Genomic DNA, 26,067 nt, shown 5'->3' on the forward strand with positions numbered 1-26,067 from the left:
AGAAATAGAAATTTTGAAAATTGCAAATTTTTCTAAATTTTTGGTAAATTTGGGATTTTTTCATAAATAAAAGGTGAACTATATTGACTCAAATTTATGACTGTCATGAAGTACAATGTGTCACGAGAAAACAAATCTCAGAATGGCTTGGATGAGTAAAAGCATTCCAAAGTTATTACCACATAAAGTGACATGTCAGATTAGCAAAAAATGGCCTGGGCAGGAAGGTGAAAACTGGCCTGGGGTAGAAGGGGTTAAGTTTGATCTGAACTGGATGGAACAGACAAGTGTCCTTTGACCCCAGCAAAGGCGATCCCAAGCATTACCCCTCAAAATATACATACACACACACACACGATTAATATATAGTGTGGAGATTCGCTCTGGTAGGCAGCTTAGTGGACGCAGTATAGAGGCAATCACAAAGTCTTTAACTTAAATAGTTCAGTGTTTATTCACACAGAAGGCAAAACAAAATAACAGTTTGCAATCTTGGTGTTTGTTCACACCATGGCAAGTCCACAGAACACAAACATTCAACTTGCTGGCAGTTTTTCATCAGCAGTCCCCAGCAGGCTTTAGGGGCCTGTTTTCCAGCATGCGGCTCTCAGCCCTTTTGCATGGCACACATCTTCAGATCCCAAACCAAAGAGACTCCACAGCTTCACTGTGAGATGGAGGATAATCCACCCCACCTGATTAATGGGGACTGCTTATTATAAGCCTCCCAAGATCCGGCCTGGAACGTGGGGAGTAGCCACCCACCCAGCGCTTTGGCTACTCCTAGTAAGAGCCGTCCCTGATCAGCTTTACAGCCATACTAAACAGCTGAAGTGTCAGACTATAAAAAAATAATGACACTTCAGGGAAAAAAATGGCTCTTACCTCACCGAGGCCAGGAACCTCGGTGACACGTACCGACCATCAATGATGGCCCCTTGTTCCTTCCTACAATAGAGTAATATATATATATATATATAGACAGACACCGTATTTTTTCCACAAGCAACCATGCCTCATATCAGCTACCATGCCCGTAAATCAGCCACAATATGCTTCTCTTCTACCGTCATGCCTCATATCAGCCACCATGCCTGTAATCAGCCACAGCCACAATATGCTTCTTTTCTACTGCCATATGCCTCCCCTCATCCACACTCCCTTTTATTTTTTTCTACTTAAGAAACATGATAATTATATGAATTTTTTTTCCAATGTTTTTTTTAGCATCTTTTTTTTAATCTGTGGTGGGCAAGTGAAAGCTTCTGAACTCAAAAGTAAGCTTGTGAAATAAATATTGATCTCTGTCAATGGTGCTCTCCCTTTACAAACATGTTCATATTGCATTTTTATTCAAAATTTTGTCTTTTATTATGTCTCCAACAGAGGTCTTCTGATTCTGACCAGAGAAGCCCACCCAGAAGGCACTGTAGAATTCAGCAGCCGGTAAGTATAAAAAGCAACGCTTGGAGTTTGGAATACTGTTTGATTCATTGCATTAATCAGTCAGTATGTGCTTTATTCTAGTCTTCATCCACCTTCGGCTTACCAGCTGGGGCCTTGGCTTCACCAAGGTGGGGGGGGGGGGGGGGGTGGACCGAGCACGGACCAGGGCCAGCAAAAAGTGAGGATATACTGTATATCTATATTCACTGTAAAAAAAAAAAAAAACAACCACTATAAATCAGATTTAACTTTTTATTTTTTGTGGTAGGAACCTGCACCTAGAGCCACCAGGCAGGATCCCCGAGTCTCCTCCAGAGCTCGTAGAGAGCCAGTAGAGCCAGTGGCAGTCGGGGACGTGTAAGTATTAAAAACAGTTTTAATTTTGTATGTTTCTTTTTCGGACTTTCACAAAATTTTGTTTTTCTGTTTCTTCCTGGGTTCCACCAGGGAAGATGAGGAGTTTGTTGTCCCCCACATAGATAATGAACTCCTCATCAAACTGGTGGAGGCGTGTCTCACTTTATGGGACCACACCAACCACCACCATGCTGACCATCAATGGACCCAGCAGCTCTGGAGGAAGATATACAGTCAGGTCCATAAATATTGGGACATCAACACAATTCTAACATTTTTGGCTCTATACACCACTACAATGGATTTTAAATGAAACAAACAAGATGTGCTTTAACTGCAGACTGTCAGCTTTATTTGAGGGTATTTACATCCAAATCAGGTGAACGGTGTAGGAATTACAACAGTTTGCATATGTGCCTCCCACTTTTTAAGGGACCAAAAGTAATGGGACAGAATAATAATCATAAATCAAACTTTCCCTTTTTAATACTTGGTTGCAAATCCTTTTCAGTCAATTACAGCCTGAAGTCTGGAACGCATAGACATCACCAGACGCTGGGTTTCATCCCTGGTGATGCTCTGCCAGGCCTCTACTGCAACTGTGTTCAGTTCCTGCTTGTTCTTGGGGCATTTTCCTTTCAGTTTTGTCTTCAGCAAGTGAAATGCATGCTCAATCGGATTCAGGTCAGGTGATTGACTTGGCCATTGCATAGCATTCCACTTCTTTCCCTTAAAAAACTCTTTGGTTGCTTTTGCAGTATGCTTTGGGTCATTGTCCATCTGTACTGTGAAGCGCCGTCCAATGAGTTCTGAAGCATTTGGCTGAATATGAGCAGATAATATTGCCCGAAACACTTCAGAATTCATCCTGCTGCTTTTGTCAGCAGTCACATCATCAATAAATACAAGAGAACCAGTTCCATTGGCAGCCATACATGCCCACGCCATGACACTACCACCACCATGCTTCACTGATGAGGTGGTATATTTAGGATCATGAGCAGTTCCTTTCCTTCTCCATACTCTTCTCTTCCCATCACTTTGGTACAAGTTGATCTTGGTCTCATCTGTCCATAGGATGTTGTTCCAGAACTGTGAAGGCTTTTTTAGATGTCGTTTTAAAAACTCTAATCTGGCCTTCCTGTTTTTGAGGCTCACCAATGGTTTACATCTTGTGGTGTACCCTCTGTATTCACTCTGGTTGAGTCTTCTCTTGATTGTTGACTTTGACACACTTACACCTACCTCCTGGAGAGTGTTCTTGATCTGGCCAACTGTTGTGAAGGGTGTTTTCTTCACCAGGGAAGTAATTCTTCGGTCATCCACCACAGCTGTTTTCCGTGGTCTTCCGGGTCTTTTGGTGTTGCTGAGCTCACTGCTGCGTTCCTTATTTTTAAGAATGTTTCAAAGTTGTTTTCGCCACGCCTAATGTTTTTGCTATCTCTCTGATGGGTTTGTTTTATTTTTTCAGCCTAATGATGGCTTGCTTCACTGATAGTGACAGCTCTTTGGATCTCATCTTGAGAGTTGACAGCAACAGATTCCAAATGCAAATAGCACACTTGAAATGAACTCTGGACCTTTTATCTGCTCATTGTAATTGGGATAATGAGGGAATAACACACACATGGCCATGGAACAGCCGAGAAGCCAATTATCCCATTACTTCTGGTCCCTTAACGAGTGGGAGGCACATATGCAAACTGTTGTAATTCCTACACCGTTCACCTGATTTGGATGTAAATACCCTCAAATTAAAGCTGACAGTCTGCAGTTAAAGCACATCTTGTTCATTTCATTTCAAATCCATTGTGGTGGTGTATAGAGCCAAAAATTTTTGAATTGTGTCGATGTCCCAATATTTATGGACCTGGCTGTATTTAGAACTGTTTGCCACATGGGAGGTTGTAACCGCGGCAGCTCAAAAGAAATGTGGTAAGTACTGCAATATGTATTTTAACAAACGTTATAGTGTAGTAAACATAAACTGCATACAAATTATTTATTTTTTTCACAGTCCAAAAGGTTTTGATTCGGTGGTGGTCAATGCAGGACCGCTTCAAGAGGGATTACAACCAGGAGAATCAGGCCCCGAGTGGATCCGCGGCAACCTCAAGGCTGCCATATAGATCTCAAGGAAATTCTGCTCCGGCACTTCAAACCCAATTCAGACAGTCTTGGATGTAGAAAGGTTTCTTTATTCCATAAAAAATGCACACAAGTAAAAACAATGCGTTTCGGGGAGTTCAGATCCCCTTCATCAGGTTGTCATTAATAAAGGGGGTAAAAAAAAAAAAGGGGGTAAATGTGTGCGATCTATTACTATTGAATATGGTAATCTGATACTGTCAAGACTTACATGAGAACTTGTACTTTGAGATCACATGACCCAACCCAGTATTACATCGTCCTTTGCAGTTCAATCTAAACTAAATATTAAATAGGAAAACACTGCCATGATATGTAGTATAATTACACTACCACCCTCCTCCTCCAGACGTGTGCTGTTTTAATATATATAAACCATGAACTATATACCTGTCACATATGCTAATTGGACAGCACCTGTGGGTGGTCCCATGAGTTGGTAGCCACCCACTGGTGCTGTTTTTTGGCGGTTTTTATGTGTATATATACCCCACACTGTATCAGCTATTAATGTCAACCTGATGAAGGGGATCTGAACTCCCCGAAACAAGTTCTTTTTACTTGTGCATATTTTTAATGGAATAAAGAAACCTTTCTACAGCCAAGACTGTCTGAATTGGGTTTGAAGCGCCGGAGCAGGATTTCCTTTTTACCTAAAGCACCTTTTCGGAGGGACTGGACATCCCTTCTGAAGGAACCCCGACCTGCGGCAGCACACCCAAGGACCGACTCTTGTGTGACAAGCCTTTAATAGGGTTGTGTCTATATTAGCACAACCCCACAAGGTGAGCCTTTAGTGTACACCTTTGTTACCATCTAATCGAACGTACTACCCTATTGTGAGCTTTCTTGAGCCTTAGAAGGAATTTTTTCAATTGGTCACTAAGACCATTGGTTGTCTCTGGGTTGACACGTGCTACTGGATTACCAATATTAAAAATTAACTTTTATTATTTATTTACCCATAAAATATAACTAGAACTCACACATTAAAATTGTCAGTGGTGCCTGCACTATTGCAATAGTAATCAAGTTATTTATGTGTGCTTATAGGCCACTGGAGGGCACTCTAGCTATTTTTCCTAGTTGTTTCTACTGTCACTATGTAGCAGTTATCACAGTTAGTTTAATGCACACTGTTAGTGCCACAGTGCGCTACCTATAAGTATCAAGCGTCCTCCTAGTGCACTGAATTACTGACAGTCATGTCGTGCATTCTTGCTCAGCAAAGCACTCACTGGCTAAAATCCCATGTAACACACTCTGCCCCCCGACATGTTTCGCCAAACACTTGGCGTCTTGAGCCTTAGGCACGTCCACTTCTCTAAAGAACCATACAGATATCATGCACCCTTGGGGTTTCTGAGACGGACGCTGGCATTAAGAAGGTAGCTTTTTTTTTTTTGGGGGGGGGGGATTTGAAAAAGCTTTTTAGTCCTCTCCCTCCTTGTCTGCGACAGAGGAGCATTTGACCCCTCTGTTTCGGGCAGCCCCCTACAGTCTGAGGGACAACCGCCCTCTCCTCCTTTCTGCTAGGGGCTGTCTGAGAGGAGCGTTTGGCCCCTCTGTTTCAGGCAGCCCTCTACAGTAGGAGGTAGGCATAGCATAGAAACTGGATACAGTAATTGAAGGCCAGTTTTATTTTATTTTTTCCCCCCACAGAACTGCCCGCAGCACTCGTGCGACTGACCCACCTCTTGAAGTGGACCCGGAACCAACCGTCACCCCCAACCCTCCTGTCAATCATGCCCCTGGTCAGGACAATCCTGGTCCCCTACCGGGTCCCTAGTGAACAGAGGCTCTCTAATTTCTTAAAAAATGCGAGAGCCCTGTTGAACAGTCAGAGATCCGGTAGGAGCAGTCATGAGGATTTTGGGAACCTTGTAGAGAGCGTTTCTGAGGCTCTAGAAGGTTTTGCAGAGGAAATGAGGCGAATGAGGGATGACTCAGCCCTCACCATCACTTCGTGCTAACCATAATCCCCAGGATGGACCAAATGACGCCCGAGCAAGGTGCATGAATTTAAAATTTGGCTGAGAACGGATTGTAGGAAATTTTGCACCGCCCCCCCTTCCCAATACTCCCCCCCCCATCACCTTTCCGGCAACCATCCCATTCCTGGCATCCGTCCCTTTCCCGACCACATCCCATTCACACCACCCGAGCATGTGTTCACTCCTCCTTCTTTTTCCTTTACTCCTTCTCCTCCTCACTATGTTGCTCCCACTTCTTTTCAAACTCCCTCTTCGACACATGCTCGGGAACATTCCAGTTCTGACCCGTCCTCTCTCCACACCCCACAAAGCCGCCATGCATCCTTTCCTGCGACCAATCATTTTTTTTCAGCCACTAAGGACAGGGGGCCTAGCCCAAGGCTACCGGCCCAAGAGAGTCGACACCGTGATGGTCCACCTCCCCTGCAGAGTTACAAGATTTATAAATTTTTTTGTTTTGTTAATATTTATTTATTCCAAAAAAATGTTTATTATATTTTTGTTAAATAAGATTACTGTACTTCAGTGTGTGTGTATTTTCAGGTACAGGCTATCAGCAACCTTGACCACTACAGCTGCTGTGAAACTAGAACTCCCAGCAGCACACTACTTTGCGTTCATTATAACGCCCATAGAAGTGAAAATAGGTTTCTGGGAGTTGTTTTTTTTGAACGGCTGTCGTGCCAAAGATGGCTGAACCTTGAACATTACATGTTGCACGATCAGTAACTGGCTTTCTTATAGCTCCTTATTGATCGTATTCCCTCTGATTGGCACATGAACAAGCAAATGCCCTTGTGGGAGTCACAGTCCATGTGAATCAGCATCATCACAAATTCATTAACTACAGAGCGCTAAATTTAAATTTAACTCTTTAGTTAATGATTTCCAGATGACGCTTTCACATAACTAGCGTGATAAGCACAAGGGAAATGCAGCTGTTAAAGGTGTTGTCCGGGTTCAGAGCTGAAGCCGGACCTACACAGAATTTCACCCAGGCAGCCGCCCTGACGTTAGCAATGGAGCATTTCAAGCTCCAATGCACTCTTTTGCCCTGAGCAGGATCGGGCAGGGCAAGGGCTTACAATAACACACTGCTAGGTGGAGCATACTGAGAGATCTGACCAGAAAACTCACCTATTCTTGTTGTAATTATTGCCTTGGAGCTTCACTGGTCATCTCCTGCATATCCCTCAGCATTATACTCGGGATGTATTTCATTATATCAATGCAGAGTCAACCACGCACCTCCCCCCAAACTTACGGTTTTGTAATGTCATGCTGGTGCACAGTCAGTCTCTAGCAGACGATGGTGGATACAGGAAGAAACTGGCTCCTTTCTGCCAGCAAGATTTAAAAAAAACTGCCTGCTTTTGCAGCCTGTGGGACATTTTATTTGTATATGTTTTGAGGTTTAGTGTTCCTTTAAAGGGAACCTGTCATCAACTTTATGCTGACCTCACTTAGGGCAGCATAAAATAGTATCTACTAGTATTAGTAGACAGAAATGCTGATTTCAGCAGAGTGTCACTCACGAGCTAAAAGTAAGTGGTTGCTGAGAACCAGCATCAATCATTGCAGCACAGGCTTTGAAAAGAGTCAAATCTACCTGAGAAGAGTCATGGTTATTCATAATCAGTGATGGCCAGTTCGCCGTGTTCGCCTGCGAACACATGCGAGCTGCCATCTTAACTGACAAGTCCGGCGAGGCACAGGTAAGTCCTTACCTGTGCGCGAGACGGTCTGAAATGAAATGCGGTCTCCGGGTGCAGGCAGTTCCGAGAACAGGAAGATGAAGGCCCCCGGAGGCTGTTCTCGGAACTGCTTGCTCCCGGAGACCGCATTTCATTTCAGACCGGCTTGCGCACAGGCACAGGTAAGGACTTACCTGTGCCTCGCCGAACTTGTCAGTTAAGATGGCAGATCGCATGTGTTCGCTGGTGAACGCGGCGAACTGGCCATCACTGTTCATAATCGCCTGCTCTCCCTGCTTATCCACTGATGATTGGCAGTTCTCTCCTAGAGAGAAAAGGAGAAAAAAAAATAGGTAGAAGACTGTCAGTCATCAGCAGGTGGGCAGGGAGAGCAGAAATTTATGAATAACCACGACTCTTCTCAGGTAGCCGTGACTCTTTTCCAGGCCCAGTCTGCAATGACTGATGTTGGTTCTTGGCAACCACTTACTTATAACTTTTAAATGATAGACCACTGAAATCAACTTGCCTGTCTCTACTTTATTCTGCCGTTAGTATGGGTAGCATAAAGTTGATGACAGGTTCCCTTTAAAGAGTAACTCAACTTTTATAATAATTTTTAATATGTTGTCCCTAATACCCTAAAACATATTTTTCTAATATATTTTATTTATAAATTTTCTATTTTTACTATACTTTTACATCCCTAAGTCAGTGTGCCCTTAAAACTCAGATCTCCGTACACCACTGACAGCTCAGCGGTGTACGGGAGTACTAACTTTATGAATGGGCAGCAGCAGCGCAAGTAGTATGGGCAGGAGCGCACATTGCTGCTCCTGCCCGTGCTCCCCAAACAATTACTAACTCTTGGTATAGTACACGGGTACCCTGTACCAATGTACTATGCCAGGATTAGCTGAACGGAGCCGGCTCCTGCTTCTGCCTGTTCCACTAAGCTAAGGGAATTGCATGACAGTTCTCTTAGCTTAGCAGGCAGAAGAGTTTTAAGCGCACACTGAATGGTGCGCTTTAGGGATGTAAAAGTATAGTAAAAATAGAAAATTAATAAATAAAGTATATTAAAAAATGTTTTATTTAGGTGATTAGGGACAACATTAAAAATTATTATTAAAAGTTTAGTTACTCTTTAAGTGTTTCAGAACAGCAGGTTGTTTATATATGAGCCTTCTCCTCCTCTTTGCCCTAATACTGTAATCATTACATGTACAAGCTCTTTCATCTCGCTTTGAAGCTCTATATTTATACATCTGCAGCACAGGGGCACAAGGAAAAGCAGACAATAGTATGCAATTATTGAAACAAGAAGTTTTACTTCACTGTTCTGTGCCGCAACAATATTCTAAGATTGAATGTAATCACTTGCAGGTAACATTAGAAGGAGGAAGTGTCCATCTTCAGTGAAAGGGTCAGAATTAATGGCACATTTAAACTTGGCATTAAAAGTAACTTGGCATTTGACAATTTTGCATTTAGTTTTGAAGACATCATTTGGAGTACAGAAGCCAAAATAAAAATTTTGCACGATTGCATTTAGAGCACTGCCACACAGATTTGTGTTGTGTGTGAGGTTTTTTTTTTGCCTGGTAATGTCACTTCCTCTGTAGAGCAATATGGGGGGGGGGGGGGGGAAGAAAACACCCCCACAAGAGCCTGTGCATGCTGCTGGACAAAAAAGGGTGATGAAAATGGCCCTACTAAAAATCACCTCTTTGTCCTTAATATTTCTCACAGACTTCCATGCGACATATGGACATGGACGTGGTTGTATAATACCTACAATTTTATGCAAGAGAATTTCAATTTTGTGCTGTTTAAGGGACATATAAATTACTTTGTAATGTATATACATTTATGGAATTGCAATTATTCAAAAAACTATTTTAGAATTATTTTTTTTACTTTATTGTATACACTGAACATATCTCAAACTGAATAACCTGTTAAATTAAATTGTTCAGGTTTACTCAGTCACTAGCAGAAGGACCTGGCTTCGCACAGGTATATTTTTTATCTATTTAATTTAATGTAATGTTTGTCTGTGTCATTAAGGCTACTTTCACACTAGCGTTCGGGTGTCCGCTCGTGCGCACCGTTTGAAGGGGCTCACGAGCGGCCCCGAACGCATCCGTCTGGCCCCAATGCATTCTCAGTGGAGGCTGATCCACTGAGAATGCATCCGCCTGCCAGCGTTCAGCCTCCGCTCCGCTCAGTGAGCGGACACCTGAACGCTGCTTGCAGCGTTCGGGTGTCCGCCTGGCCGTGCGGAGGCGAGCGGATCCGTCCAGACTTACAATGTAAGTCAATGGGGGCGGATCCGCTTGAAGATGACACCATATGGCTCAATCTTCAAGCGGATCCGTTCCCCATTGACTTACAATGTAAAGTCTGAACGGATCCGCTCAGACAACTTTCATACTTAGAAAATTTTCTAAGTTTTAATGCAGACGCATCCGTTCTGAACGGATGCGAACGTCTGCATTATCGGAGCGGATCCGTCTGATGACACATCAGACGGATCCGCTCCGAACGCTAGTGTGAAAGTAGCCTTAACTATATCGACCGTATCCACTATAAGGCCTCTTGCACACAACCGTATGCCCTCCGAGACATACAGACCGTGAGCGGTCCACATGTCCCAGATCGGCATTGATCGTGTGCACGGGAGTACACAGCATCATTGTAATCTATGATACGGTGTGCTCCTGTGTGCACGATCAATGCCGCTCTGGGACCTATGGCCCGCTCACGGATCGTATGTCTCGGAGGGCATACGGTCGTGTGCAAGTGTCACGGATGGTGTACAGGAAACAAGACAATACCATATAAACAATGTCTCTCTGGATCCACAACTAAGGAACAAAGGGAGACCCCTGCAAAAGACCTGCCGCTCTCCCTCACTGCTCAGCCTATGCGAACACCCCAAAGGTGGATGTCCGCATATCCACGTTCCTCGGCTATTACCTGAAGACCCTACAATAGTGAAGGGACACGACCACCGGCTCCCTACACTGACACGGAGGGAGTCAGGGTCACCTGGATCCAGAAAAGACAAAATCATAAATACATAAACAGCACTTATCTTGCAGACGAATGACGACTGACGACTGGGAACAGGGAACTGGGAACAGCATGCACACACACTCCAGGAAGTTGTATCAGCCGCACACTACTGCATTATGGGGAGGAACTTAAAGGGTAGCGATCAGTCTGACTGCATGACAGCTGAGATAGACTAACGAGATGAGAAACTAAACCAAAACAAAGAAATTCAAGGAGGAGGATCTGAGAAGCTCCTGTGAGCGCTTCTCAGCTGTCTGGCTGTGACAGCAAGAGGCCTAACAGTGACATCTACAGTACCCAGCCCCTTTAACAGTGACCTTAACAGCGGCCTGCCCCCTAAACAGTAACATCCAGTGCCCTCCCCTTTAACAGTTACCACCACAGCGGCTGCACCTTTATTAGTGACCTCCACAGTATCCCGTCTCGTTATTAGTGATTTCCACAATAACTCGCCCCCTTAACAGTGACCTCCACAGAGCTCCGTTCCCTTAAAATGTGACCTCAACAACACCCCGCCCCTTAACTCTGATCTCCGTAGCAGATCATCCTCTTAACTGTGATCTCCACCGTTCCCTGTCCCCTTAACAGTGACCTCCCAGCAACTGCCCCATTAACAGTGACCTCCACAGCAGCCCGCTTAGTGACTTCCACAGCATCCTACCCCCTTAACAATGACCTCCACAGCGGCCGTCCCTTTATTAGTGACCTCCACAGTACCCCATCTCCTTAACAATGATTTCCAGAACACCTCGTCCCCTTAACAGTGGCCTCTACAGAAATCTGCCCCTTAACACTGACCTCCATAGCGGATCATCCCCTTAATTGTGACCTCCACAGCAGTCTGCCCCTAGGTGGCCATTGGTCCGGTTTTAGGCCAGATAGTCCGGCTTTCAGACTCCCTGTCCGGCGCAGGGCCCGGATGGACACAGGGATGTACTTTTGAACAGCTCACTCTCAGACAGCAGCACTGTGCTGTCTAAGCGTGAGCTGCAGTGAGAAAGTCACCCTCCCTCCCAACCCTGCAGGTGACAGAAGTTTATTTTTACCTTCATTTTTTCAATCCTCTTTGGATGCGGAGTGGGAGGGGGCGTGGCCTAACCGATCCAGGTTTTTAAGTCCGCCTTTTGAGGGTGGCCTGAATGGCCACCCTACCTGCCCCCTTAACTGTGACCTCCACAGCACTCCGCTCCCTTAACAGTGTCATCCACAGCGCCCTGCCCATTTAAAGCTGACCTACAGTGAATAAAAATGGCTGGGTTGTTATGGAAACCTGGTGTAAAATTGTGTGTATGTAGAGACTAAGGCCCTGCGAGCTTGTATTGGCTAATAAGGGTAATGTGACCGTGTGTATGGCAGTTGGGATATGAGGAGAAAGACCTGCAGGCTTCTATTGGCTAATGTAGGTCATGTAATGGTGCCATATTTGCATTTTTTGGGAATATCTCAGAAACAGTACATGCTAGAGAGCTGAGACCTGGTCTAAAACCTTTCCGGACACCTGATGTACCTATGTCGAATTTTGTGATTGTAAATGCGATAATGCGGATTCCTTTAGCGGACACACACATACACTCAAGCTTTATATATTAGATGTGGATAACCAATAAGTGTAGTTTTGTTTTTTTGCTTTTGCATAAAATATGTGCAATAAAATGTGTTTTATGAAAAATCACTTTTTGCAGGCTTTTTTATTTAAATTTTAATTACATTTGTTAACATTTTATAATCCATCAAGGAATTATTGTCATACAAAATGATTTTATGCTTATAATGTATTAGCATACTCCTGTTTGCTAATACATTATGCTCTGTGTTTCCAACAGCAGGATTACTGAATTTACAGTCCTGGGAAAGAGCTGACTTCAGAGGGCTTACCTAGCCTGTGATCAGATCTCTGGAATCCAATCAGAGGGGAAATCCCTTTGATCATGCTGCGCTCACAGTCTGAGTCAATCACTGGGTTAACATTTGGGGCTGGAGCTACTGCCCATCCTGGCAGTAGAGCAAAAAGCTGCTCTTAGAGCTGAAGCAGTTAGTTCAGCATTCACACAGCAGAAGTGCTCACAAAAGCTCTCTTCTCCCTCTACAACAGCAATGACAAAAGACAAAAACGAGCGGAGCAGACATTTAAAATGTTTACAAGCTTTGCTGACTCTTTTCCCACAAAATTATACATAATTCTGCTCAGCTCCTTTTGCTCTATAACAAGCTGCCTGCAGATTGCATTTAATGGTTTTGTCTTTAAGATTATAAAAACTAGAAAATCTTATCTGCCTAAGTAAAATGTGCTTAGAAAATAGTTTGAGAGGTTAATGCAGTTTACTTCTTGAAAGTAGTGGTGGTCTAAGATCACTGAGATGTCAACAATGTGAACTTTTCCCAAGTATTACATGGATGGAGTACAGTTAACACTCCTGTTTTCTGAGATTTCTGACTTGTGTTATCTAATCTAAGCAAACACCTTCAATTGCTTTTCAATGGCTTTTGTCTCAAGATAACACGATGAGTTAACTACATTTTGTTAAGAGCTGGAGTGCTAACCCTGCTACATCTGTATCAGAAGAGCACTTTGACTGGACTTCCCCTGATAACTGTTCACATCTGATGCCCTGTGGCCATTTCCATTATGCCATTCAGAGAGATATGCGGGCTATATCTCCCAAAATACCATGTTAAGTATAGATAGCCTTCTATACAGCTCATATTCATTCTTATATAATCACTACCCCCAAAGCTGTCTGTATTAAATAGTCTGAGACAAAAGTGGGTGTCTGGGTCTCTGTGCAATATCTTTCTAGAGACGGAGAATCCAATAGCAAAAAATTAGAACAAATTTTTTTTGTTGTACAGGAAGTTTGTTGTTTTAGCGCTGTATGTTTATAACCATTTTTTGTTCCATTCATCATTTTTAAGAAGCAATATTTTTTTTACTCTTTATCTTTCAAATGTCTATTCACTTAATATTTCTACACAATTAGATAAATGTACAACTAAATGTCTTAAAGTGGTATTCCAATGATTTCCAGCGCCCCCATAGAAATGAATAGAGCGGTGGTGCGCTTTTTCAACCAGCCGATCTGTCCTTTTCAGGGGGGCTCCACGGGGTACAGATGGGGGTCACAGAGGTGAGACCCCCACCTATCTAATAGTTTTCTCATATTCTGTGGATAAGGGATAACTTGTTATAACCAGAATACCCCTTAAAGTTCAAAGAGCAACATTACGGTGTCTGTACATATAGCAGCAGTGTGCCACGTGGCTAAAAACAGTTCACACTTAACAGTAAGCGGTTTTCCCCTGGACAGACTTCCTAAAATCACCAGAAGTGGAAAGACACAAAAAGAGAAGTCCTCTCAATGAATTTTACTGCTGGTTTTTCGGAGCACTTGGACTGCAAGTGAGCATGAAGCTAAAAATAACAAAACTGGACTCAGCGTCACTTACACTATACAACGCTTACTCTACTTTGGGGTTGTTTCAGAGCTGGAAGAGTCCCTTTATTACATAAAAGATTATAAGTAAGAATTGCACAAAAATTCTAATTTGTGACTAAAATGCATATTCTAGCAGAGTCTGTAGAAGAGTTTTCCATGAATATTAACCCATTAAGGACACAGCCATTTTTCAACTGAAGGACCAGGCCATTTTATGCAAATCTAACTTTATGTGGTAATAACTTTGGAACGCCATTTTGAGAATGTTTTCTTGTGACACATTGTACTTCATGACGTTAGTAAATTTGAGTAGATACAGCGGGTGAAATAAGTACCGAACATGTCACCAATTTTCTAAGTAAATATATCTCTAAAAGCTGCTATTGACATGAAATTCTAACTAGATACCGGTAACAACCCATCCAATCCACACAGGAAAATAACTCAAACCATTCATGTCCATAAACTAAGTTATGTGTAATAATGAGACATGGCACAGGGAAAAAGTATTGAACACGCTTACTGAAATGTATTTGATACGTTGTACAAAAGTCCATTCTATCTCTGAAACCAAATAAGAGTTTCCTTGCCTGTGTGCTTGGGATCATCTTTATCATCCTAGTAGATGGCAGTACATTTGTCCATTCATCCTTACTCCAATTATATGAAGTTTGCCAGTGCCGTATGCTGAAAAACAGCCCCGCACCATGATATTTACACCTGCAAACTTCACTTTTGGTATGGTGTTTCTGGGGTGATATCCAGTGCCTTTTGGCCTCTAAACATGGTGTGTATTATGGCATCTAAAGAGTTCAATTTTGGTCTCATCTGACCAGACTATATTCTCCATTTCCTAGGCTTGACTAAATGTTGTTGAGCAAACTTGAACGCGCTTGAACATACCTTTTGTTCAGCAATGGAGTCTTGCGTGGTGAGCGTGCTTACAGGCCATGGAGGTTGAGTGCATTACTTATTATTTTCTTTGAAGCAATTGTACCTGCTGATTCCAGGTCTTTCTGTAGCTCTCCACAGGTGGTCCTTGGCTCTTGGACAACTCTTCTAATAATTCTTTTCACTACTCTGTCTCAAAGCTTACCCGGAGCATCTGGTTGTAGCCGGTTTATGATGAAATTATGTTCTTTCCACTTTTGGATTATGGCCCCAACAGTGCTCACTGGAACCTTTAGTAGTTTAGAAATTCTTCTGTAACCAATGCCACCAGTATGTTTTGCAACAATAAGGTTGCGAAGGTCTTGAGAGAGCTCATTGGTTTTACCCATCATGAGATTTTTCTTGTGTGGCACCTTGGTAATGAGACACCTTTTTATAAGCCATCAGTTGAACCAGCTGATAATTTATAACTAAGTGGCAGGATTGCTTTCTAATTACAGATAGATTTTAACTGGTTTCATGACTTCCCATTGATTTTTGCACCTCTTTCTTCATGTGTTCAATACTTTTTCCATGTGTCAGTTCTCATTATTAGACTACTGGTTGCCTACTCTTGACATGTGTATACTAGATTATGACATTAAAATATAACTTTTATTGATCACTTATTAAATCTTAAATGAATCTATCTAACCTACTATTAAAACTATCTAATAGAACCTCTAGTGTGCTATATTACTTGCTAGCTGTGCTATTATTTTAGTAGCCTGGTAGCGGCGCGCTTGCTCCAGTCACTACTTGTTTGTTTTTATCAGCGTCTAAATTTCTCACATGCAGAGGTCTAAATAGTCTAAAACCTTATACACTGCCCCCCGACATGTTTCGCCATGTACATGGCGTCTTCAGGGGCACGGGCAGTCTACAATAAGATAGGAGTGACGCAATCTATTTATCACCTCCTCTTTCATGACGTGATCCGTTACCAACTTGTTATTTTGTTCCTTGTTGCATTGTTTTCAGTATCGGGTCACTCGATTCGTTAGTTCTTCTTGTGGATATTCCTTGTTTCAGTGACGTCTATAGTCTCGCGATATGATCTGAGATCTTGCGCATGTCAGTGCACTTAGATTTTTTGGAACTTTTTTCGATCGATAGTTTCCTACCAGAATTATACTCGATCTTGTCAATTTAGTATGCGCTGAAAGTACTTGTAATATTGCTAAAGGTTTTGCTTTTTGTTCGGATTGTCCATCCTTAGTGCGCTACATGTATTAGAATTTACGCATGTTTACCTTCTAAGACTAGATGTCGGCTTGTCTACAATTCTGCGCATGCTCCCGTCCTTATATAAATATTCAACGAATATTGAGTCATCACTGGGGAGATTTTTCCTCGGCTCTCCTGCGCTTGCTCAGACACTTAGTCTTTGGTGGTTTTGCCTAGCTGGTATTTTATAAAATCAGGCTACACACATAAAATGATCGATAAAGCACTGTGTAGCACCTGTATGAACCTGGTGCTCATAGCATTCTAGTACAGCTGTATACAGGTGAAATTCTAATAATTTGAATATTTTGCAAAGTTCATTTATTTCAGTAATGCAACTTAAAAGGTGAAACTAATATACACTCACCTAAAGAATTATTAGGAACACCTGTTCTATTTCTCATTAATGCAATTATCTAGTCAACCAATCACATGGCAGTTGCTTCAATGCATTTAGGGGGGTGGTCCTGGTCAAGACAATCTCCTGAACTCCAAACTGAATGTCAGAATAGGAAAGAAAGGTGATTTAAGCAATTTTGAGCGTGGCATGGTGCCAGACGGGCCGGTCTGAGTATTTCACAATCTGCTCAGTTACTGGGATTTTCACGCACAACCATTTCTAGGGTTTACAAAGAATGGTGTGAAAAGGGAAAAACATCCAGTATGCGGCAGTCCTGTGGGCAAAAATGCCTTGTGGATGCTAGAAGTCAGAGGAGAATGGGCCGACTGATTCAAGCTGATAGAAGAGCAACGTTGACTGAAATAACCACTCGTTACAACCGAGGTATGCAGCAAAGCATTTGTGAAGCCACAACACGCACAACCTTGAGGCGGATGGGCTACAACAGCAGAAGACCCCACCGGGTACCACTCATCTCCACTACAAATAGGAAAAAGAGGCTACAATTTGCACGAGCTCACCAAAATTGGACTGTTGAAGACTGGAAAAATGTTGCCTGGTCTGATGAGTCTCGATTTCTGTTGAGACATTCAAATGGTAGAGTCCGAATTTGGCGTAAACAGAATGAGAACATGTATCCATCCTCTGATGGCTACTTCCAGCAGGATAATGCACCATGTCACAAAGCTCGAATCATTTCAAATTGGTTTCTTGAACATGACAATGAGTTCACTGTACTAAAATGGCCCCCACAGTCTCCAGATCTCAACCCAATAGAGCATCTTTGGGATGTGGTGGAACGGGAGCTTCGTGCCCTGGATGTGCATCCCTCAAATCTCCATCAACTGCAAGATGCTATCATATCAATATGGGCCAACATTTCTAAAGAATGCTATCAGCACCTTGTTGAATCAGTGCCACGTAGAATTAAGGCAGTTCTGAAGGCAAAAGGGGGTCCAACACCGTATTAGTATGGTGTTCCTAATAATTCTTTAGGTGAGTGTATGAGAGACTCATTACATGCAAAGCAAGATATTTCAAGCCTTTAGTTGTTATAATTTGGATGATTATGGCTTATAGCTTATGAAACTCCAAAGTCACAAGTGTGACACTTTGAGCCTAGAATATTGAACCTTTTCACAATATTAAAATTTTAAGCTGCATTAATGCAATTCCTTTTCATTTGCATTACTGAAATAAATGGACTTTTGCACGATATTCAAATATTTCGAGTTTCACCTGTACGGGAAGGAGCAGGGCATTTTTAAATCATGAACAAGTTGCTTCACTGTGGATATTAATTTACAGGAGTAAACAAATGGTTGTGAAAGGGTACATAGCCTTTAATCACATTTCATGATGCCCCCTTTGCTTGCTGAACCTTTTACCTATTAATTATGCATTTGAGTCTTGAAAAATTTAGACCATCGGACGACAAGCTAATGCATATTCCTTTATCAGAACAGCAATTAATGCCTTTTCCTTAAAAGAGTTGTGCCTAACTAACTGATCAATGTGGGGGTTCAACAATTGGGACCCCCACCAATTACAAGAACGAGGGACCAGTTACCCTGTTCTGATGAAGCATCAGGCAGTACATGCACCCACCCTGCTGCTCCACTCAATCTCTATAGGACCGTCTGGAGATACTTGAGTACAGTGCTCAGCTATTTCAGGTGGTCCCGTAGAGAAGGAATGGAGCATTCTCAGGATTGGGAGGGGTCCCAGCGTTCTGACCCCCATCGATCAGTTAGTTATCCCTTATCCTGTGGACCATTAAAGGGGTTTTCTAAGACTTAAAGATTGATGACCTATCCACCTGCTCGGTGGGGGTTCGACATCAGGGACCCCTGTTGATCAGCTGGCCTTCTTGCAGCTTTCACTAGGCCAGCGATGACACATTCATGGGTCACACAACCTAGGCACAGCTCAGCCCAATAGATGTGAATGGGGCAGAGCTGTGACACCAAGCACAGCTGCTGTACAATGTACAGCGCTGAGCTTGGTAAGCTGCGAGAATGTAGCGGCGCTCACAGGGGTGCTGGTGCCTTCTCAAAGAGCTAATCGGCTGGGGTCCCGGGTGTTGGACCCAGACCAATCAATCAGATATTGAAGGCCTATTCAGAGCATAGGTGATCAGTATTTAAATGTCGTAAAACCCTTTCAAGTGCTAGAATTAAGGATTTCTTATATGTACTGTCAGTTTTGGATAATGTACTAATACAGAAACAGTAACTGAGTTCAGTAATACGAACAGGGTAGAGTGTGAACTAATTACCTTTATAGATTTTGCAAGTTCCACATGATTATCATAAACCAGAACGTCTATGGTAAAGTTCTGTAGCCGACTGATAGAATCTCGGTCTCCTTCAAGTGCTTCATCTTCTACATAAACCTTCCAAGGTAGGGAACCAAATTTAGTACCATCCCAAACCTGAAAAGAGATGAGACCATACATACTTTAAAACCAGATTTTCAATACTAATAGAGTACACACAAGACAATGGTTGATCACAAATGTATGGCTTAAAAAGATGCTGTAAGTGGTCCCCGTTCACATCTATGCATCTTTGGGCACGTCGTATTATATTGGCTCGTACTGATTGTCATGCTGGAGATAGTGTTTGTGAGATTTTCCTTGAGTTCATCCAGAGGATGCGTACACTTTGGGGGACATTTACTAAATATGTTGCCCCAGAATTATGGTGTAAAATGTGCCACAAAAATGGCATTTTGATTTGTGCCAAATATATCAACTGTTTTCTGCAGAATTTTCACCATAAAGAATACAGCATGCCGAAAAGAAGTTATAAATGTCAGTGGGCGGGACTATCAGATTGGCGCATGTTACGCCTCATTTATCATCCTTTTATTGAAGGAAATGGCTCAAATTGTTGCTGACAATTAAGCCAGATTATGTGGTGGTGTTCTGTGTAAAAAGTCGCATTTATGGCAGAAAGATGTGACTTTGTCAAAAAGTCGCATTAATGAAAAAACCTTGTCGTGTGAACAAGTGATAGGTGAGTATTAAAACAGGAGGAATTTATTTTTATCTAATATAAATGAGCTAAACAGCACTGTTTTGTCAGTAAATTGACATTCAACAAAAAACAATAACAAAAACGTCCCGAGTCTGAGACAAAAGTCGCAATTTACCACTGGAAATGTCACAAATATGCTTCAAAAGTCACAATTGTGGTCTGGCAGGGTTGGCTGAAATGGCGCATTTTGGTCTTAAAAAGTCACATTTTAGTGCTATTGGCATTAAAATGCTACAAATCGAGAGACATAGGTGGATAATCAAGTTTATATATTTTTTTAAAAGTCACTAAAAGTGGCGTGCGCCTTTTGATATATGAGGTGAAACAAATCACCACTTTAATTTGTAAAGTTAGTATTTTTTGGCGGAAATTACACAATTATTCATAAATGTCCACTTTTCTGTTTTAAATTTCTCCATAGATAAAAATCATATGTGAACATGTCTGCGGAACATGGTGGCCATAACCCCTTGCTCACAGTTCGCTCCTCCGTAAACAGTTCATAAACCCTTGCCAGTGAGTTCCATGAGGTGTGGCATGTTGCCCCATCTTGTTGGAAAAAGCAGAGAAAAAAGGGGGGTCAGTCAGTACATAGCAATGCGCAGGTGCACGCTGCCATGGCTAGAAACACAAAGAAAAAAATATACAGTGCGTTAGGCAGACGGCCCAAATAATTTAGTATTTGCCAAGAATCTCAAATTTACAAAATAAACACTGGCGTTTTTGCTGGATCAGGCAGGGTCCAGCAAAAACGCTTCTGTTACTGATAATACAATCGTCTGCATCCGTTATGAATGGATCCGGTTGCATTATCTGTAACAAAGCCAAGACGGATCCGTCATAAACTCCATTGAAAGTCAATGGTGGACCAATCCTTTTTCTATTGTGGCAGATTGTGGCAGAGAAAACGTCCCCATTGACTTGCACTGGGGGAAATGCCGGATCTGTTCTGCTCCGCATGACAGGAGGCAAAGCAAAATACAACATGTTGCGGTATGAGAACGCAACTAAATGGAACGGAATGCATTTTGGAGCGTTCCTTTTTGTTCAGTTCAGTTTTGTCCCCATTGACAATGAAAGAGGACAAAAATGAAGAGTTTTTTTCCGTTATTGAGCCCCTATGACGGAACTCAATACGTAAACGCTAGTGTGAAAGTACCCTAAGCGTAGCATTAGCACCAGAATACTTTCTATTACTATTGCATTATTGTACTTTATTTAGTTTGCAGTGTTGTTGCATTGCATTTTTTATTTTTTTTCCCCGTTGGAAAAAGCAGGACATTTTTTCTTCTGCAGCATCACTGTTGAAGAGATGCAAGCAGTATCAGCCAAAGATACAGAGACGTGAATGGGGACCACTTTCACCCTCTTTTGTGACTTGTGGGTAATAAAAAAAAAAAAAAAAATCCATTTGCTTGTTCACCTTGTGGGCTACCCGGTATAAACAAAAAAAAATATAATATAAAAACTGGAATACCCCTTTAAGTGTGTATTGTTAGAAAAAAAAAAGTAAAAAAAATGTTGTCCATTATATATATATATATATATATATATATATATATATATATATATATATATTTATTATATATCTATATATTTTTTATTTTATATAATATATATATATATATATATATATATATATATATAACAGAGCCTCCAATGTTTATGTACACAAGCCTAACTCCTCTTGTGATCGCCCTCTACTTTCAAAAGAATTCTGTATTTATGCTGCTAAACCTTAATGAGTTTATCAGGGGGAATATTTCAGTTGAGAATGTCACTTTAAAGACTAAATGTATAATAGCATAAAACAAAGCAAAAAGCCAAGCTTACAGGCCATTTTGTTTCATGGTTTTCATCAGCAGTGCAGCACATATGGTTTCAAAGATCACCCGCTGAGTTAAGATCTTACAGGAGAAAATCCTGAAGACAGCACGACAGCGAGCATGCTGCAGTATTGTGTGAGACTGTAAAGTAGTAGCAAATCAAAGTCTGTATCAAAACCTTTCAACTTTGTAAAGCACACAATTTGGAAAAAACTGCTCCCAACATATACAGAATGAAAACCAAATCAAAATAGTAAAGTTATCTCATGCACAAATGTTACAAAGCGAATGATATTTTGGCAGGTTAGAACTTGTTCACATCTGCATTGACTTTTCTGTTATTCTATTCTGTGAAAGGAACAGAAAATAATACATCTGTAAACGGATTGGGAAAGAAAGGTACAAATAGAACACCTTCCTTTTGTATCCATCATTCATTGACCAAAATGTTAAAATAAAAACCCAAACCCAGAAAGCTTCATTTCATCAAGTATATGTTATTTTTGGCAGAAAAAAGTCCTGCAGACAGGACCTTTTCTTGTTCCAAAAACAGTGTGAACTTAAAGGGGTTGTGTCTCTTTAGCAAGTGGCATTTATCATGTAGAGAAAGTTAAAGGGGTTGTCCGGGTTCAGAGCTGAACCTGGACATACCCATAATTTCACCCCAGAAGCACCCCTGACTTGAGCATCAGAGCAGTTCATGCTACAATGTTCTCCTTTGCCCTGTGCTTAATCGCGCAGGGCAAAGGAATTTTGTGGAGTTCCAGTGACGAACCGGGCTCTCCTTCGGGCTGCCAGACGGAGGCTTCCGCCCAGCAGTGATCCCAGTGATGTCACCGTCACTGATGGGCGGGCTTTAGCGCTGCCCTAGCCTGTAAAACGGCTAAGGCAGCACTAAAGCCCGCCCATCAGAGCCGATGACGTCACCGAACACACTGCCGGCAGTGTGTTATAGTAAATAAAAGAACCCTTGCCCGGCGCGATCCTGCGTAGGGCAAGGGAGAGCATCGGAGCACAAACTGCTCCGATGCTCAAGTCAGAGGGGGCTGCCTAGGTGAGATTATGGGTATGTCCGGGTTGAGCTCTGAACCCAGACAACCCCTTTAATACCAAACACTTACTAATGTATTGTGATTGTCCACATTGCTTCCTTTGCTGGCTGGATTTATTTTTCCATCACATTATACACTGGTCGTTTCCATGGTTACGACCACCCTGCAATCCAGCAGAGGTGGTCGAGCTACTAGAGGAAAACAAGCTAGCCTCTCTGGTGGCCAGGATTGGCTGGCTGCTTTTTTCTATAGTGTGCAAGCACGACCACAACTGATGGATTTCAGGGTGGTCATAACCATGGAAATAAGCACTGTATAATGTAATGGAAAAATGACTCCTGCCAGCAAAGGAAGCAATATGGAAAATCATAATACATTAGTAAGTGCCTTGTATTCACTTTTTCTACATATTCAATGCTATTTGCTGAACTGAGACAACCCTTTTAATGAAGTGGAAACTGAGCAAGCATAACTTAGGCCGCGTTCACAAAACCAGTGAACGTTTCCGGCAGGCTGTCTCAGGAGAGAAAAGCCTGCCAGAGTTTACTGGATCCGGCATTGCCGGATTCCCTAGTTCACCACCGGATCCCCATTGACTGTAATGAGGTCCGGCGGTAACCCAGCCATTTTCCGGCATTCCGGGTTTCTGCCAGACAGATACCACTGCATGCAACGGTTTTTGTCTGGCCACCAGACGATATTTATGCTGGATCACCTGTGACGGATGTGTGAATGCAGCCAAAGGCTAAAAAGTAACAATTAAAGGGGTTGGCCAGATTATATTACTAGTTGTACGTGTGCTAGGAATAGCACATGCATGCAGCTAGTATTAAGCATTATTAAACTATCGGCACTGATGGGCAATAGTTTAACCCTTGCAGCCCTGGAGGGCTTTTCCTTTTTGCGTTTTCATTTTTCACTCCCTGCCTTTCCCGGGGCCATAACTTTTTTATTTTTCCATTCACATAGCCGTTTGGGGGCTTATTTTTTGCGGGACAAGTGCTTTCAAATGACATCATTTAATATTGCATACAATGTAGTGGGGAGCTGTAAAAAAATTAAAAATGGAATTGGGTTTTGTTTTTACGGTTTTCCCTATGCGGTAAAACTTTTATTCTCCGGTTAGTACGATTATGGCAATACCACATTTGTATAGTTTTTCTAGCGTTAAAAAATAAAACCTTAAAAGGTGTTCTGCACTTTGTTTAAACTGATGATCTATCCTCTGGATACATCATCAGGTTCTGATCAGCGGGGGTGCGACACCCGGGACCCCCACCGATCAGCTGTTTGAGAAGGCAGCCGCGCTCCAGCAGCGCCGCGGCCTTCTCACTGTTTACCGCTGGCCCAGTGACGTCACGACTAGTATCACTGGCCTGGGCGGGGCTAAGCTCTGTTCACTTGAATGGAGCTTAGCCCCGCCCAGGCCAGTTCATACAAGTCGTGACGTCACTGAGACTGCGGTAAACAGTGAAAAGGCTGCGGCGCTGCTGCCTTCTCAAACAGCTGAATGGCGGGGGTCCCGAGTGTCTGACCCACGCCGATCAGAAGCTGATGATCTATCCAGAGGATAGATCATAAGTTTAAACAAAGTGCAGAACCCCTTTAACCTCTTGGGGACACGGTGTACAGGTAGGGGTGGGCGATATTGGCGATATATGTGCCACGATATGGATTTTGTGTATATCGCCTATATCGCCATCCCGCGATAGGACCACGGAGCGGTAGTGAATGATTGCGCAGAAGCTTCTGGCTCACCGCTTCTTGGCCTCCCGACTCTGCACCGCGCTGTACTGGCCAGGATCGGCGTGCACACAGCGTCAGCCCGCTTTGCTGACGCTGTATGAGACGTCAGTCAGGTCCCCCCCCCCAGTGCTTGAAGAAGACGCCACATCTGCGGACTCCATTAGCCGGCCACTGCCGAGCACCCTGCAGGAAAGGTAAGTATAATAACAGTCTTGTGGGGGGACGGGGACTCTTGCTGGAGGATTGGGGTTGGGGGGGGGGGGGTGGAGTGGCTAAGGAATGGATCTTTTTGCAAAGGATGGCCAGAACCTGATCATCTTCTGATGGCACTGAGACCGGCTGCTCTGTCTGAATATATAGCAGGGGGGACACATGACGTCTGATGATGGCAAATGCCATGGGGCGCTGATCTGATGGCACTGGCTCACTGCTGGGGGACACATGTCTGATGATGGCAAATGCCACATGGGGCTGATCTGATGGCACTGGCTCACTGCTGGGGGACACATGTCTGATGATGGCAAAGGCTCACTGGGGGACACATGTCTTATGACCTCACTGACGGCAGCATAATAGTGACAAATATTCTGATTTCAGCGGTGTGTCACTCATTAACTAAAAGTAAGTGGTTACTGAGAACCAGCATCATAATCATTGCAGCCCAGACCATGAAAAGAGTCAAATCTACCTGAGAACTTAGAGTCCTGGTTATCTATAATCTCCTGCTCTCCCTGCCCACCTGCTGATGATTGGCAGTTCTCTCCTAGACAGAAAGGGAACTAGGTAGGAGACTGGTCAGTCATCAGCAGGTGGGCAGGGAGAGCAGGAATTCATGAATACCCATGACTCCTCTCAGGTGGCCGGGACTCTTTTCCAGGCTCAGTCTGCAATGATTGTGAGGTTGGTTCTCGGCAACCACTTACTTTTAAACTACACAGACTGATGAAATCAACTCACCCGTCTCTCTTTTATGCTGCCATTAGTATGGGCAGCATAAAGTTGATGACAGGTGTCAGGTTCCCTTTAACCGTTTACAGTTAAGAAACCTGTTGAACTTGAAGGCTTTTTTGTTCAAATATGCGCAGCTTTTTATTTTTGTGCAATATAAGTAAGGGCTCGTTCACACATCACCGTTTCTCCTTTCCGTTCTCTGGCTCCGTTAAGGAGCAGGAGAACGGAAAGGACGGATTCTGCAGATAACTGACACCTAACTGAGCGTAACGGAGCCTAAAGACCCCATAGACTATAATGGGGTCCGTTCAGAGCCTCAGAACATGATTTTTTAGCTGAGACAAAAGTCCTGCATGCAGTATTTCGTCTCCGCTCAAAAATCATGTTCTGAGCGGACACAGAACGGACCCCATTATAGGCTCCGTTACGCTCAGTTAGGTGTCAGTTATCTGCAGAATCCGTCCTTTCCGTTCTCCTGCTCCTCAACAGAGCTGGAGAACGGAAAGGATAAATGGTGATGTGAATGGAAGGGAGCCTAAGTAATCAGGACAGGAGGAAGAAATGTAATGTTTACTATTTTACATTTTGCACTTTATTTTCAAGAAATTTATGTTTTACTAACACTTCATCTTTACATTGTTTGGAAAAAGATGTGTTACACAATACACATTAAATATTTCTTGCAAAGTTTATTAATTTGTATTTTTTGTATACATACAGAAGAAAATAATATATCACAA

The 26,067-nt window shown here is 42.8% G+C and overlaps 1 protein-coding gene across 1 annotated transcript in view; it reads right to left on the minus strand.

The window, feature by feature from the left end:
- POT1 (protection of telomeres 1) overlaps nt 1–26,067 on the minus strand; it is a 113,649-nt gene that overhangs the window by 60,344 nt on the left and 27,238 nt on the right. Inside the window, exon 5 of the mRNA XM_040411904.1 lies at nt 18,990–19,145. Coding sequence (XP_040267838.1) covers nt 18,990–19,145 — 156 coding nt within the window. The remainder of the gene's footprint in view (nt 1–18,989; nt 19,146–26,067) is intronic.

The sequence above is a fragment of the Bufo bufo genome, chromosome 1 (assembly GCF_905171765.1).
Source record: "Bufo bufo chromosome 1, aBufBuf1.1, whole genome shotgun sequence".
In the NCBI taxonomy this organism is placed as follows: Eukaryota; Metazoa; Chordata; class Amphibia; order Anura; family Bufonidae; genus Bufo; species Bufo bufo.